General features: G+C 37.6%; 1 protein-coding gene across 5 annotated transcripts in view; it reads left to right on the plus strand.

Annotated features, from left to right (window-relative positions):
- Positions 1-15,766, plus strand: part of ATP6V1H (ATPase H+ transporting V1 subunit H) — a 138,464-nt gene that overhangs the window by 75,033 nt on the left and 47,665 nt on the right. For 3 of the 5 annotated variants that reach the window (XM_064588333.1, XM_045896557.3, XM_064588334.1), the window contains 3 exons: positions 1,225-1,403; positions 4,011-4,136; positions 12,202-12,303. In XM_064588333.1, the coding sequence (XP_064444403.1) occupies positions 1,225-1,403; positions 4,011-4,136; positions 12,202-12,303 (407 nt within the window). Of the gene's footprint in view, positions 1-1,224; positions 1,404-4,010; positions 4,137-5,449; positions 5,831-12,117; positions 12,304-15,766 lie in introns of those variants that run through there. The other 2 variants (XM_064588335.1, XM_064588336.1) reach the window with 2 other exon arrangements.

Consider the following 15,766-nt stretch of genomic DNA (forward strand, 5'->3'; position numbering starts at 1 on the left):
AGTGTAGGGATTGATCTCACTGATTTCCATATGGTAAGTTAAATCTCTTTCTGTGGTTATTTAGTATAATCATTAGAAATATAATTTGCTTACAAAAATAAATTTAAAAATTTCATATTTTGGTATAGTTGACTTGGAATTGTTATTATAGGATTTTTTTGGTGCGGTTGAGGGTAGGCATTTGACAGGTCTTTACCATCTTGGTGAAAGTAGCTTTCTTGAGAGTTTGTTTTTGTCCCTAAGCCTGAGTATGGTCTTTGCTTAGAAATACTGGTCAATTCAATGAAGAGTTTATTTGTATAAATACAGTTGTACAATGTAGGGGTAAGAGTGCTGACCCCCTATGCTGTTGAAAAATCCATGTATAACTTTGGACTCGCCCAAAACTTAGCTATGAATAGCCTCCTGTTTACTGGAAGCCTACGGATAAAATAAATGGCGGAGTAATACATATTTTTATGTTATATATATTATATATTCTTACAGTAAAGTAAGTTAGAAAGAAGAAAATGTTAAGAAAATCATAAGGAAGAGAAAATACATTTCCAGTACTATACTGTAATTATTGAAAACATCCTCATATAAGTGGACCTGCACAGGACAAACCCGTGTTGTTTAGGGTCAAGTGTATTTAGGATTCCTTTGCTCTTTTCATTAAGTACTCTTATAAATAGAAAAATCACAGAAGAAAACTAGGGTATTTTCCAGGATGTCACAAAACTTTTCTGATAATTGTTCAAGCAAGAGAGTTTTTTTTTTATTACTGCCCTTTGTGCCTTTTAGGTTGATTGGAAGGGAGAAAAGGATGACTGACTCAGAGCCTCTAGTAGAGATACTTTAAGAAACACTCTTGGTATCCTAAGTACTCTCGGTGGCTAATGAATGAACGGAGAGTTCACTGGGAACTCTCAGGAGCTCAGGAGCAGGGCTGTGAGAAAGGTTTTGATGGATTTAGTTGTAAACATGTTCAGTGTTTTGAGGCTTGTCTGGGTAATTTAAAACGTTTGGTGAAGCCAGGAAGTAAGCAAGGAATCAGAAGTACGCTTCTGTTACGGGACAGGTGTGCAGGAAAGAAGTAAGGGTCTGCGATATAGTCATTGTGTAAAGGGGATAGTTAACTTGAGAACAGAGGAGGAGGAAAGAGGGTGCAAGAGAAAGTTCAGGGGTCTGAGAATATCACATATAAGAAATTACACAGTTTCTTCTTGTCTTTTTCTAACTCAGAACTTTTTAGAAAAATCGACTGAAAGAGAAACTCGCCAGGAATATGCTCTGGCTATGATTCAATGCAAAGTTCTGAAACAGTTGGAGAACTTGGAACAGCAGAAGTACGATGATGAAGATATCAGTGAAGATATAAAATTTCTTCTGGAAAAACTTGGTGAGAGTGTCCAAGATCTTAGGTATGTAATTTTTTAAAATTCTCACAGGCTGGATGATATATTGGGCCTTGTTTGACTTTCCTAGTCTTTTAAGAAAGTCTAAATTTGTTACTAACCATAAACTCAAAAGATTTCACTAAAACATTATGTCTTCTGTTAAGAATTAGGGGATATGGGGAAAAAAAACCCACGACAGAACTGGCTCATCATTATGGCAACAGTTGGTTATAGCTGTGTGTTATCTCTTCTCTTTTGGGGAGATTCCCACCATTCTCTTACCCGAAATCTGACTGGTTGTACTCCCACAGGATGTTGGTGTCATCCTAGAACCCCTTAAGAATCTCTCTCTAATTTAGAATCTTTTTAAGCAGTACTGGTTGTTAATTTGTGGAGGAGGTTTGGCCATAGATGGAAAGAGTATTTTTATCCTGCTTTTGTGAAGTTCCTATTGGTATAATTTATTTTTTATTTTTTAGAGAGAGACAAGGCACACAATGGGGGTGTGTGTGTGTCGGGGGGTGGGTGGGTGGGAGGGGCAGATGGAGAGGGAGAGAAAGAACCTCAAGCAGGCTCCGTGCTCAGTGCAAGCCCAGTGTGGTGCTTGATCTCATGACCCTGAGATCGTGACCTGAGCGGAAATCAAGAGTTGGACGCCTAACCAACTGAGCCACCCAGGTGCTCCTATTTATTTTTTATATTAAAAATGATGCAAATGATGTACAATGCAGTAAGAAAAAAAAGAAACCTTACATAGTTCAGAAGGGACTTCATGCCTCTTCCATATAGTTGTCCCCAACCTCATTTCCTGTGTTTGCTTCCAAAAAAACCTAGCGCTGCTCCTCCAGCATGTGTGTGTGCATGCACCCACACATCAACACACACACAAATGGGGTTCTATGTATTCTCTGGACCTTGTTCTATTTCATAATATATTGGTGGTCTTTCCCATAAACCCATGTATTCTTAGATTTTAAACTATTGATACATCTTTAGAGGAGAATTACTATCTAGAAGTAGGTCTTTCTGTGTAGGTAGTTTGGGTTTGGGAGCCAGGCTGAGCCCAGTTTGAGTTGTTTGGCTACTTTCTCCACATGTGGCCGTGACAAGCTTCTTGATTTTTTAAAGTCTCAGTTTTCCTTTTAATAAAATAGCAATAAAAATTCTAGCCTTGTAGGATTTGTTGTGAGTTTTCAAGTGTCCAGCAAATGCCTTCAGTGTAGTATGTGTTTCAGAAATGTAAATTTACCAGATTATTCAATGCAGCTCATAATCCCAAGGCCCAAATGCTTTTATGGAGAGAGATGTATCACTCACATCAGTGGTTTGTAATGGAGTTTTGTGGAGGGAGGCAAATGATTTTTGTCTTTCTATAATTTTAAATATGAATAGTTGATTGTAATAAAGTAGTCCGGCCAGCAGTAGACTTGCAGTTTTTCTGTTTTATAAGTTCATTTTAAAAAAATTATTATCAGTTTTCCTGTAATAATGATTTAAGATCTCTTTTAAAAATAAATAAGATTAGTGATACTTAGCTTTCTAAATTATTTAATCCATGTTAGGCGATTATTATTACTTACTGATTTTTCATGTTGAATTTGGTAATTTGAAAAATACTGCTATTTACATTAAAGCTAATAGGGTGATGGGAGCAGGTGAAAGAGCTTTGTCTCTGTTTTTGCTGTTATAGGTTTAGGATATTAATGTTAAATGATATTTAGCTTACTTCTTACACAGACTGGCCTTCCATTAAAGTAAATTACTACTTTATTCAGCAGGACACTCTGTTCAACTTAACCAGCAAAATCCTGGTTATTCTGAATTACTAATCAGTATTGAAATGGCTAATTCTTTTTTAAGTTTTCACTTGAAAGGATGTCCAAGCATGTCCTGTCACTGTATTTGTCCATTGGATAACAACATTAAACATTTTTTATATTATGAAACTTTGAATAATTGTTACTTGATACATTGTGAATGATTTTTGAATTAAATTGCATTGCTGTTTGCTAAATGCACAGAGGTGTTTTTGTTTTTAATTAGTCTGTAATGTGTTAATTTAGTGAATTACCTCTGCAGTATATGTAATCACATTATGCAATATTATATCCATATGTGTATTTTTATTTGCCTAATGTATAGTGGTTTATAATATGGCATTTAATGCTATTTTATTTTTTATTTAGGTAACATACTTTTATATAAATTTACATTAATATATCTAGCGGGCTGGCAAATACAGTATTTTAAGTGGCATGGTGGAAACTTCTAGATTATCAGGTATTTTGCTGGTATACATTTATTTACTAGGATAAAGATTTGAAAGCAAGTACTCCTTTTAATATCTCATGGTGAGCATTCAAATTGACAGGAGTATTGGACATTAGGACCTTGAATAAATTTCACATGATTTATTAAAAAAAAAAGATTATTTAAGCTGTTTAAACTTTGTTTAGTGGTAGTTTGTTAATGTACAAAGGTTTGTCAGTCTTTGCAGTTAAATTACCAGTGAAGATTTTGTTTTTTATTCTACTGAGGTATAATTGACAAGGTAAAAATGTTTTATATTGCTTAATTTTTGAGTAACTCTTAAATTCTCCTAAACTTTGAACTCTTTAAAAATTTTTATAGCTCATTTGATGAATACAGTTCAGAACTTAAATCTGGAAGATTGGAGTGGAGTCCTGTGCACAAATCTGAGAAATTTTGGAGAGAAAATGCTGTGAGGTTAAATGAGAAGAATTATGAGCTCTTAAAGTAAGTTTTAAATTCTAGTTTACATTACTAATACCTGTTCCACATCCTTGCCAACATGTTTTTGTTACTCTTTAAAAAATTTTAGCCATTTCATGATTTTAATTTGTACTTTCTTGCTTCCTTATGTGGTTGGATACCTTGTCATATTCTTATTGGTTATTTGGATATCTGTTTTTCCAGAATCGCCTGTTCAAGCATTTAAAAAAATTTGTTAGGGGCAGCTGGGTGGCTCAGTGGGTTAAGTGTCTGCCTTGGGCTCAGGGCATGATCCAAGCATCCTGGGATCTAGCTGCATCCGCATCTGGCTCCCTGCTGAGTGGGGAGCCTGCTTCTCCCTCTCCCATTTGTTCTTTCTCTCTCTCTCTCTCAAACAAATAAAGTCTTAAATTTTTTTTTAAAAAAGATTTATTTATTTCTTTGAAAGAGAGAGTGAGAGAGAGAGTGCTCCTACGGGGGGGGGGGGGCTGAGAAGAGCAGAGGGGGAGGGAGAGTGAGGGGAAAGAATCTTAAGCCCACTCCACACTGAGCTTGGAGCCTGATGCAGGGCTCAATCTCAACACCCTGAGATCATGACCTGAGTCAAAACCAAGAGTCAGACACTTAACCAACCGACTGAGCCAGCCAGGCACCCCTAAGGCCTTTCAAAATAAGCATTCTCTCCCCTGGAATGAAAGAAAAACTTGAAAAAAAAAAAAAGAAAAAAATTCTTTTACTGTCATTTTAACAAGGTATCAGAAGGAGGAGAAGAGGTATATATACACCTGTACAGTGAGCAGTTTTAAGCAGACCTATCTCTGTTGTTTATACTTACTTTCCATGTATTACCAAAAAGGATACATTATGTTTATTTAAACATTTGGCAAACCAAAGTGAGTGGTTGATAGATGTTGGCTGGACTGATGGAGAATATATAGGGGGAAAAGTGGATTATCTTTTCAGCATTGTTGTGCTACTTTGAGTTTTTAACAACAACAAAATGAGCTTGAATAATGCCTTTTAAATCTAGTTTTTGGAAAACTTGAATATAACAGGGGAGCTTTTTTTTTTTTTAACAAATTATTACTAAAGCATTACATGTATTTTTATTATGATACACTTAAAGAGCCTTTTGAAGTGCATGTTCTGTTTTCTGTCATTAGGTTTTAAATTTTATGGTTCCTTCAAATTGTTCTTTACCTTCTTATGAGCTTTTGTGATTTTTTTAAATAACCAGAAGCAATGACATGTAGCACTTCAGTTTTAGAGAAATTTGTAGTCATTGTTTGTTCTTAGTTTCCATTCTTTTTTTAAGATTTTGTTTATTTATTTTACAGAAAGAAAGAGTGAGTGCATGTATGTGAGCAAGGTGCGGGGAGGAGCACAAGAAGAGGGACAAGCAGACTCCATGTTGAGTGTGGAGCCTGATGTGGGGCTCGATCTCATGACCGTCGTATCATGACCTGAGCTGAAATCAGGCACCCCCTTAGTTTCCATTCTTATAAGTTACCTGTATGGGGATGATTGGCAAGAAGGGGCATGCTAGTACTGCCCTTCAAACTAGCTGATAAAATAGATAGAGAAGAAATCTTTATTCTGTTATTAAAAAAACAGTGAATACTAGCCTTCTTTTTATCTGAGGAGAACTGTACTTACATCAGACTCTGACCTGTTTTTCCAGGTAATTCCAAACTTAGCAAGTATACAATGTAAGTTCATTTTTCCTTTATCAACTTTAGTCTGATAGTATACAGAAAGTACTTTGCAATCTTGTATGTTATAATTTTGAAATAAGTATGTATTTTTTTTTTCTCATTTAACTTTTGTTTTAATGGGTCTCAAAATTCTGTGACAGATTTTTGGTCAAGTTGTTTCCATTAAAAAGTACTGATTTTAAAAACTAATAACTTAAAACTGACACACACACACACACACACACACACACACACACACACCCAAATGGTCCACAAAACATTCTCCTTCCTTCTGAAGGTTTTATGATGTATTGTTATAATTAACCAGTCTTTTACTATTAAACTTAAGTGGCCAGTTGACACAAACAGTTCTGAGTAGTTTGAATAAGGAAATATTCTGAAATATAAGAAACCCCATGCAGATGATAATTCAGAGAAAAGCAAAAGCTGAGGGAGCAAACAAGTTTTTAAAACAGAGGAGGAACATTGTGAAAGAGAACAAGAGCAAAGTAGTGGAGTGATCAGTCAGAATAATAATATAAATTCTATTTTGGATTTGAATAGACACTTTCCAAGATTATATTTCTAGCAAATGTCAGAGTCAGATTTCACATTTGGTCTAACTCCAAAGCTGTGATGTGTTGCTGTCTTGATCTCATTGGAGTGTCTGGCGGAATCTCAGCTTGTGGTTAATGTGGTGATAGAGATTTGGCTTTTGATTGATGAATCTATTGTTGACTTAACAACTATATTCAAAGATGAGTTGGAGGGAGCTCTTCTTTGCTTACCACAGAATCTCTTGTTTTGAACCTATTCTTTTGAAAATTTTCATTGATGACTTGAATATAGAAATGGAAAGCATGCTCAATTTACAGATAATAATACAAAAATATTTTCATTGTTGATGAACATATTCAGTGGGCTAAATGGCCCTAAGGGATAGCCATTAAAATCATTTCTGTATTTTCTAGATTTGATTAGAAACTCTCTGTAATTCCTTCACCATTTTTTTGAGTCTAAGCCTATATTTTTCAGATGTTAATGGAGATCTTGTTAAAATGCATATTCTAGCTCAGGTCCAGGGTTGGGTCTGTGATTCAGCATTTCTAAGCTGATACCAATGCTGCAGGTTTGCAGAGCATATTTTGAGTATCAAGGGTCTCAGCCATATGGAGAATGGCTCAGGTCATTGAATGTGGTTTAAAGCAGGCATTGGCAAACTTTTTCTGTAAAGACCCAGAAAGTAAACAGTGGAGGCTTTGTGAGCCATTCGGTCTCTGTCACAGTTACTGAACTTGGTACTATAGTGCTAAGGCAACTGTAGACAGTGTGTAAACTAATGAGTGTGATTGTGTTCCAATAAAACTTTATGTACAAAAACAGGAAGTTGCTGGGTTTGGACTTCAGCTGTAATTTGCTGGCTTCTGGTTTCAGGTATTCAGAACAAATATTCTGTTATGCTTTTAAGGAAACTTATGTCAATATTTTCTTATTTCCTAAAATGATATCGTAATAAAATTTCAAAATAATAAAAATAACATCAAAGTACTTTAATCTTTTGAAATTATTAAAATGTTTCAGTTGAATTAAACATAATTTTAGAATACTTTGCAAGTTGGCTTTTTAAAAAGAGCAAGTTTGAAATAAAAAAAAAAATGTATGGGAGATTGAATATATGTCTTGCTTTTTCTTTGTGGATTTTCATGTGCTTGAGTTGAATGAATTGCCATCATGGTGCAGTTGTGCTTAGCGTGGACTAGAGTCAACAGGTATTGATTCAAATCTGTTTCAACATTTGTTGTGTCTGTAGGCAGATGATGTAACTTCTCTGGGTCTCATTTCCTCATTTATGGGTTCTTGTTGTGAGGTATGTATTTACACCAAGTTTGGAACCTTTATGTGTATACTAAATCCTCATCTTTTCAATTATTTGCAAGTGCAGGTATCTCAGTTAGTCTGGAAGATAAAAGGCATGTAATTACTTCCTAATGAAATAAATTCCCTGATTAACAGTTAGGTTTTTTATCAGTGTTTCCTGTTGTTTATATAGAGTTAGATATTTGACATGCTGAGATGATGATAGAAAAAGGTAGGCAGAGAAATGTTGAGCCACACTCTTAGGAGATGTTACCAAATAAATGGGCTACAGAAACTAAAGTACACAAGCTTCATAGACTTGCACAGATTTTGAACAAAGTAGAGTTTTATTTATTTTTAGTATTTTAAGTATTTAAGTATTTGTTTTAATGCAAATGATATGAGCAAAGATCATTGTGATTCAAGTTGTTTTCCAGTATAGATCTTAAGAAATAAGATTTGTATTTTGTAATTGAATAGTTTGTATGCAAATAGATAATTAAATGGTTTCAAAAATTTTTTTATGTTAAATATTTTAAATTTAAATTTTAAACTTTAAATTTGCAATTCTGTAGTTTGGCTGTTGTGGACATTGGGGTACAGGTGCCCCTTTGGATCAATACATTTGTATCTTTGGGGTAAATACCTAGTAGTGCAATTGCTGGGTCATAGGGTAGCTCTATTTTTAACTTCTTGAGGAACCTCCATACTGTTTTCCAGAGTGGCTGTGCCAGCTCGCATTCCCAGTTCCCTCCACATCCTCGACAACGCTTGTTTCCTGACTTGTCAATTTTAGCCATTCTGACTGAGTGAGGTGGTATCTCATTGTGGTTTTGATTTGTATTTCCCTGATGCCAAGTGATATCCATCCACAGATGAATGGATAAAGAAGATGTCATGTATGTATACACACACACACACACACACACAATGGAATATTACTCAGCCATCAGAAAGGATGAATACTTAACCATTTACATCGATGTGGATGGAGCTGGAGGGTATTATGCTGAACAAAATAAGTCAATGAGAGAAAGAATGGTTTCTTTCACTCATATGGTTTCACTCACACATGGAATATAAGAAACATCACAGAGGATCATAGGGGAAGGGAGGGAAAACTGAATGGGAAGTCATCAGAGAGGGAGACAAACCATGAGAGACTCTTAACTATAGGAAACAAACTGAGGGTTGCTGGAGGGGAGGGGAGATGGGGTAATTGGGTGATGGGCATTAAGGAGGGCATGTGATGTGATGAGCACTGGGTGTTATGTGCAACTGATGAATTATTGAACACTACATGCGAAACTAATGATGTACTTTATGTTGGCTAATTGAATTTAAATAAACAAATAAATAAAATTAGCAATTCTAAGGGATAGTAACCTCTTGAGCATCTTAGTAAAATTAAGTAACTTTAAAAAAAATATGTGTGCTGAATTTTTGAATTCTAAGTTATATCGAATAGCCTGGGCCAAGCATTCAAGTACTCTTGAAGGCATACAGAAGTAAAGTGAAAAGGTTTCTTCACTGCTGTTCTCTCTCAAAGTCTTCCTGAGTGGTAACCAGAGTTAGGTGATATACTCTCCAGTGTTCTTTCATTCCTAGACATACCCGTACCTACATCTATATAGAGTTATTTATACATGTCCCATCTAAATATGTTAGTCTGTGACTTGTCTTTTTCACTTACTATGGCTTGGGGTCTGTTAAAATGACTTAGTTTTATTATTTTTTAAAATCTGAATTCTATTTTTTTTTTTTTTGTATTGGGCCACTTTGTTTCACTGGGCCTCTGGTGTTACCTGTCTGTAAAATAGGAAGAACCAATAATCCTAGTTGTAGGGGTTCGATAAAATGGTGAATGTGATACTGCTTTGTACACGATGTAGTTGGTGTTATAGAGGACAAAGCAGGTGCCACCAGCATGGAAGAAGAAATGGAGGGAAAAGCCTAACTCTTGCACGTGGCCTCCACCCTCTAACCTTTTCTCTTAGTCATTTTTTAAGCTAATGTACATAGATATTTTTGTGGAAATCTGAAGATATTTCTGTAGGTTAGATTCTTAGAAGTAGAATTGCTGGATCAAAGGGTCTGTGCATTTTAAATTCCATTAGGAGCTGTCACATTGTTTTTCCCAATTGGCGACATCACCATTTTATACTTAAATTGTGTATTCATTTTTTCCAGCAAGTGTTTATTGAGCATCGGTTGTATGGTCAGTACTGTTCTAGGTGTTGCAGACACAATGGCAAATAAAATTAAGTTCTTATTGTCATTAAGCTTACATTGTATTTGGGAGAGACAGACTAAACAGTCAAGAAACTACATAATACTGTGGCTGGTGGTGATGAGTCATGTGAAGAAAAATGAATCAGGAAATGGGCATAGAAAATGATGAGGGGGGAGGGTATTATCTTGGGATCAGAGGCTCTTAAGCAAGAGGTGATATTTGAGCTGAGAACTGAAAAGATATTCTCTCAGTATTCTACTGGTTCAATTAGATAATTCTGTAAGGTTTTCATATATCTGTGTCTAAGTGAGTGGCTATTGCTGGCATATTAGAAAGCAGTTTTTTTTTAGTATGTTAGTCTTCTGCCTGGCCATTAAAATAATTACTCATTCTGATTGGTTATCCCAGTTATGTTCTGTTTGTGGAATGAGTTGAGTTTTCTTTCTGTTTCTGTGCTCTTGAGCAGTTTAAATAAGACAGGAATGATCTGTTCCTTGAGTGATCTCCCCTCACACTCATGCTGAAGGCACTCTCTCCCAGGGGATTGGATTCTAGGTATTGCAGTCTCCCCTTTTCCTTCACTCCTGAGGACACATGCGTCACTGGGTGAGATGAGCCCTCTCCCTGGAGGTCCTTGAGGAGGCAGAAATCTGTGGTCAAGGCTCCAGCTCCCAGCTGAGGGGAGCCTTCTCTGTGTCTGGTTGGCTCCTGTTCTCAGAAGCACCATCCAACTCCTGCAGTAGTTTCACTTGGCCTGTGTGGTTGCCGTGGAGAAAGGACAGCAGGGAGGCAGGATTGTGAATTTGGGCACCCATCTTCTCAGAAACAGATCTATAAAGAACTTCTCAAACTCAACACCCAAAAAACAAATAATCAAGTCAAAAAATGGGCAGAAGACATGAACAGACACTTCTTCAAAGAAGACATACAAATGGCTAACAGACATATGAAAAAATGTTCATCATCATTACCCATCAGGGAAATCCAAATCGAAACCACACTGAGATACCACCTTACACCAGTTAGAATGGCCAAAATTGACAAGGCAAGAAGCAACAAATGTTGGATAGGTTGTGGAGAAAGGGGAATCCTTTTACACTGTTGGTGGGAATGTACGTTGGTACAGCCACTTTGGAAAAGTGTGGAGGTTCCTCAAAAAATTAAAAATAGAGCTACCCCATGACCCAGCAATTGCACTACTAGGTATTTACCCCAAAGACACAGATGTAGTGAAAAGAAAGGCCATATGCACCCCAATGTTCATAGCTGCAATGTCCGCAATAGCCAAACTGTGGAAAGAGCCAAGATGCCCTTCGACAGATGAATGGATAAAGAAGATTTGGTCCATATATACAATGGAATATTACTCAGCCATCAGAAAGGATGAATACCCAACTTTTACATCAACATGGATGGAACTGGAGGAGATTATGCGAAGTGAAATAAGTTAAGCAGAAAAAGTCAATTATCATATGGTTTCACTTATTTGCAGAACATAAGGAATAGCATGGAGGACATTAGGAGAAGGAAGGGAAAAATGAAGGGGGGGGGAGTCAGAGGGAGAGATGAACCATGAGAGACTATGGACTCTGAGAAACAAACAGGGTTTTAGAGGGGAGGGGGGTGGGGGGATGGGTTAGCCGGTGATGGATATTAAGGAGGGCACATACTGCATGGAGCACTGGGTGTTATACGGACACAATGAATCGTGGATCACTACATCAAAAACTAATGATGTATGGTGACTAACATAACATAATAAAATAAAAAAAAAAGAAAAGAAACATTCACTTGCTGTTTTGCATTGTTTTACTTGTGAAGTTCAGGTTCAAGTTCTTCCTGAGACTTGGAGTGGCGGGGGGGAGAGGGGGTGGGGAATGTGTGTGCTCAGGGCTCATGGTCCATATTGATCACAGCTTAAAGTAACTTCTTTTTAATACTGACAAAAGGCTTACAAATGATTAATCTTCAAAATATAATTCGCAAGGATTCATTGGTAATTGTATATTAAAATAACATTAACTCCCACCCTAGCTGTCTTTTTTGAGAGAGCAGGAAAGGGAGTTACTGATATTTTGGGAATTGTTTGTGGTATACATTATGAATCTGAAAACAACCTGGTATATATATGTAAAGATTTGAAAACCGCTAAGTCATATGTAATATATTATGTGTAATAGTAATATCTATAGAAAATATATTTGTAACTGTCTATTTTCAGGAGATACCTGCAAATATGCTGTGCTCTGTTGTGCCCTGTAGAACAACTAGAAATCAGTCTCTCTTTGGATTAAATTTATTTCAGAATTTTGACAAAACTTCTGGAGGTGTCGGATGATCCACAAGTCTTAGCTGTTGCTGCTCATGATGTTGGAGAATATGTGCGGCATTATCCACGAGGCAAACGGTAAGGGAAAAGTAGTTTAGCAGAGGAACTAATGGAGTAAGTGAAATCAAGATGCCCATAATATAGGGAATTATAATAAACCTAATTAAAAATGGGCAGTATAAAAGTATCAGTATAATACTATGGTGTAGTGGCCAGCAGAGACCACATTAGAAATTTCACGTTCAGGATTTTCTTTGGTTTGTATGATTTTAATTCAGTAGCCATTTTGTGAGTGCTGGTTATTTTTTGACTACTAGTAGTTACAGAGATGATGAAACATTATTATTATTATTTTTAATTTTTTAAAAAGATTTTATTGAGAGAGAGAGAGAGAGAGAGAGAGAAATCGAGTACAAGCTGGTGGGGGGCAGAGGGAGAGGGAGAAGCAGGCTCCCTGCTTGAGACGATGATCCCTGGAGACCATAACGTGAGCCGAAGGCAGACGCCCAACTGACAGAGCCACCCAGGCGCCCCGTTGTTATTATTTTTTAAAGATTTACTTATTAATTTCAGAGAGAGAGAGAGCAAGTGGACATGTGCGCATGGGGGGAGAAGGGGCAGAGAGAGAGGGATCTTAGATTCACAGTATTAAAGAAAATATAATACCTGTAAAGTAAAGTTATACTAGATGTATAGTAATAGAATTATGTATTTCAGAGTATTGAAAAGAGAGGAATTCCTTGTGGGATGAGACAGATAAGACTTTACAGACATGGTGATGCTAGCCACATAGTTTAAAATCATTTAAATACATTAACAATGAAAAGTTAGGCTTTTTTTGGGAAAAATAAGAAATCAGGGTACCAATATTGTATCAAGAGAGAAAACATTAAATGGTATAAGAGGGCTGTTTTTTGTTATTTGGAAAAGCAGAAATGCATAGTGCCTTGGTGTGAATTGTTGCTATTTCACTTGCTAGTTGGTTTTCTAATCTATAAAATTGGGACAGTAGTCATATTTCTTTCTCATGAGGCTGATGTGAGGATTAAATTAACCTAGTACAATGATCAGAGTAGTGCCAGGAGGTACATAGCAAGTACTCAATAAGTATTAGCTACTTTTATTATTACTAATGTGGATATTTTATATTCATCAAAGTATAAGGAAGACATGACAGTATTTATCTTACTTATCATAAAATAGTGTCAAGTAAGCCCAGAACATCTTAGAATGTGAGCAAAAATTGGCAGAGCCACAGAAGTAATTGGAAACTTTAACATTCCACAATTACTTCATAACTTCCTCTTCTTCTTATAGGGTATAAATATTTAAACATTATAAAACATCATGTCAGTGACTGGATGGAGATGCATCTCTTCAAGCAGTTTATCTTTTCTCTCCAAGTGTCTATGGACTATATTATTTTTGATCTTCACCTTGTTTGTTCTAGATCTGATTTATTTATAGCAACTCAGACTGCTTTTTATTGGTGGACCTTGGTAAACTTCACTTCCAAAATTATGACAGTTTCATCTGAGCAGAATTTGCCAGGGCTGTGGCATATCGCATGGATTACATACTGAGTTGTCAGGGTTGACACTGCTATATGGAGTAGGCTTGGGGTGGGTAAGGGGCAGCCTACCTTTGGTCTCAGAGATGAGAAGAGGTTGTCATTCATGTCCCTTTGGAGAGTTTCTCTTGCACTTCTTTTGGGTGAGAATAATGAGCATGAACATCTCTGAACTCCATATGATGGGTAAATGTGGAAAATGCATCTCTTCTGGAAGGTAAATGAGAGAACATTAGGCAAATGCCATATGGGAAACTACTCAGTTTCCCATATTGGTACCTACTTCAGGAAAAACAGAAAATCCTTGAGTGTAGCTCCTGAATCACTCAGTGTTTGAACTGCAGGATGTTTTCATTCTGACCCAGCAAACCTTCGTTACTGGTCTCACATAGAACTTTATTCTGGGTGCACTTCAGAAGCAGATGGCACAGATACAGCAGGTACATAACATAAGTCTGTGTGTTCAAGCTCTCTATTGCATTTTTTAGTTCTGTCATTGTATTCTTCAGCTCCAAGATTTCTGTTTGGTTCTATTTATTTATCTTTCTTGTCATTTTGTTCATGTGTTGTTTTTCTAATTTAGTTCAGTTGTCTCTCTGTGTTCTCTTTCATTTCCTTAAGTTTCTGTAAAGGATCAATTTTGATCCTTTGTTAGGGAAATTTTAGATATATGTTTTTTTGGGATTGGTTCCTGGAGCTTTATTAATTTTCCTTTGGTAGTATTATATTTACCTGATTCTTTGGGGTCTGTGTAACCTTGCATCGACGTCTGTGCCTTTGAAGAAGTAAATACCTTTTCCAGTCTTTAAGGCCATTTTCAGCAGATAATGACCTCTTCTCTGTCGCCTGGGCTAATGGATGACATTACCTCTGGAATTACATTCATGCCAGGTTGGAGTGGGTTATGCACAGTTACGAGTCTGCAGTGGTGTCCATAGTTGGCAGGTTTGTTACTGCGGTCTTAGGTAGGCATGTTTCCTGTCTGGTCTTCAGATGGCCGGGACTGCCTCCAGTACCTTGTTCAGCAGGGTGATGCTGGGACAAGGGTCTGTATCAGGCTCCACAGTTGTGTCCTTAGCTGTCCCCTTACCAGGTGTATGGGTGGGTGTAGCTCCTACCAGGTCCCAGGGAGGACTGCTGCTTGGTCACTGATGGATCCCTGGGTGGGCAGGATAGGCCCTGGGCCATGGCGGAGAGGAGCTGGAACCAAGTTCCAGGGCTGTTTCAGGTATCCCGGCCACAACTGAAGTCTGCATATTTGGAGGCACAGATGGGTATTTGTGCCACAGGTCCCTGGGTGGGTAGAACTGCTCCCTGACTTTGGCTGGAGGAACTGAAGCCGAGTATAGGATCATTTCAAGATCTCCTGAGGCACAGATGTGAATGTCCCCCACCAAATCCCTATGTTGGAGGACTGCTTGTGACTACAGCTTGGGAGGGAATTGAACCAAATATAGGACCCTTTCAGGATCTCTGGGGTGCAGATGGGAGTGTCTCCCACTGGTTTTCTGGGTCAGCAGTACTGCTCATGGACTGGCTGGGAAGGGATGGAGCTGAGTATAGGGCCATTTCTAGCATCTCTGGGAGTATTGTCAGAGCGTCTCCTGCTGGGTCCCTGAAGCTGGTTGGCCTGCTGGCAGGCCTTCTGTGATGGAGCTAGAGCCACACATAGGACCCTTCAGAATGTATAAGGGTGCAACCAGAAGTCTCCTGCTGGGTCTCTCTGCCAGCAAGAATGTGTGAGGACTGGCCAGAATGAGCTGGAGACCAGTTACAGGGCCCTTTCAGAATCTGCAGTTTGACAGCATTTGTCAGGCTTACCTCCTGGGTAAGGGTGGGACTCCCAGACCTCAGCAGAGAGAGGCTGGAGCCTGTTCAAGGGCTATTTCAGGGTCCACACAACTGGGACCGAGGTCTGTGTGCCTATTAGCTGATGGATGGGTAGGTGTGACTCCTCCAAGGTCCCTTGGC

The sequence above is a fragment of the Mirounga angustirostris genome, unplaced genomic scaffold (genome assembly GCF_029215605.1).
Source record: "Mirounga angustirostris isolate CCGP_5_RB_7025 unplaced genomic scaffold, mMirAng1.0.hap1 SCAF_4, whole genome shotgun sequence".
NCBI lineage: Eukaryota > Metazoa > Chordata > Mammalia > Carnivora > Phocidae > Mirounga > Mirounga angustirostris.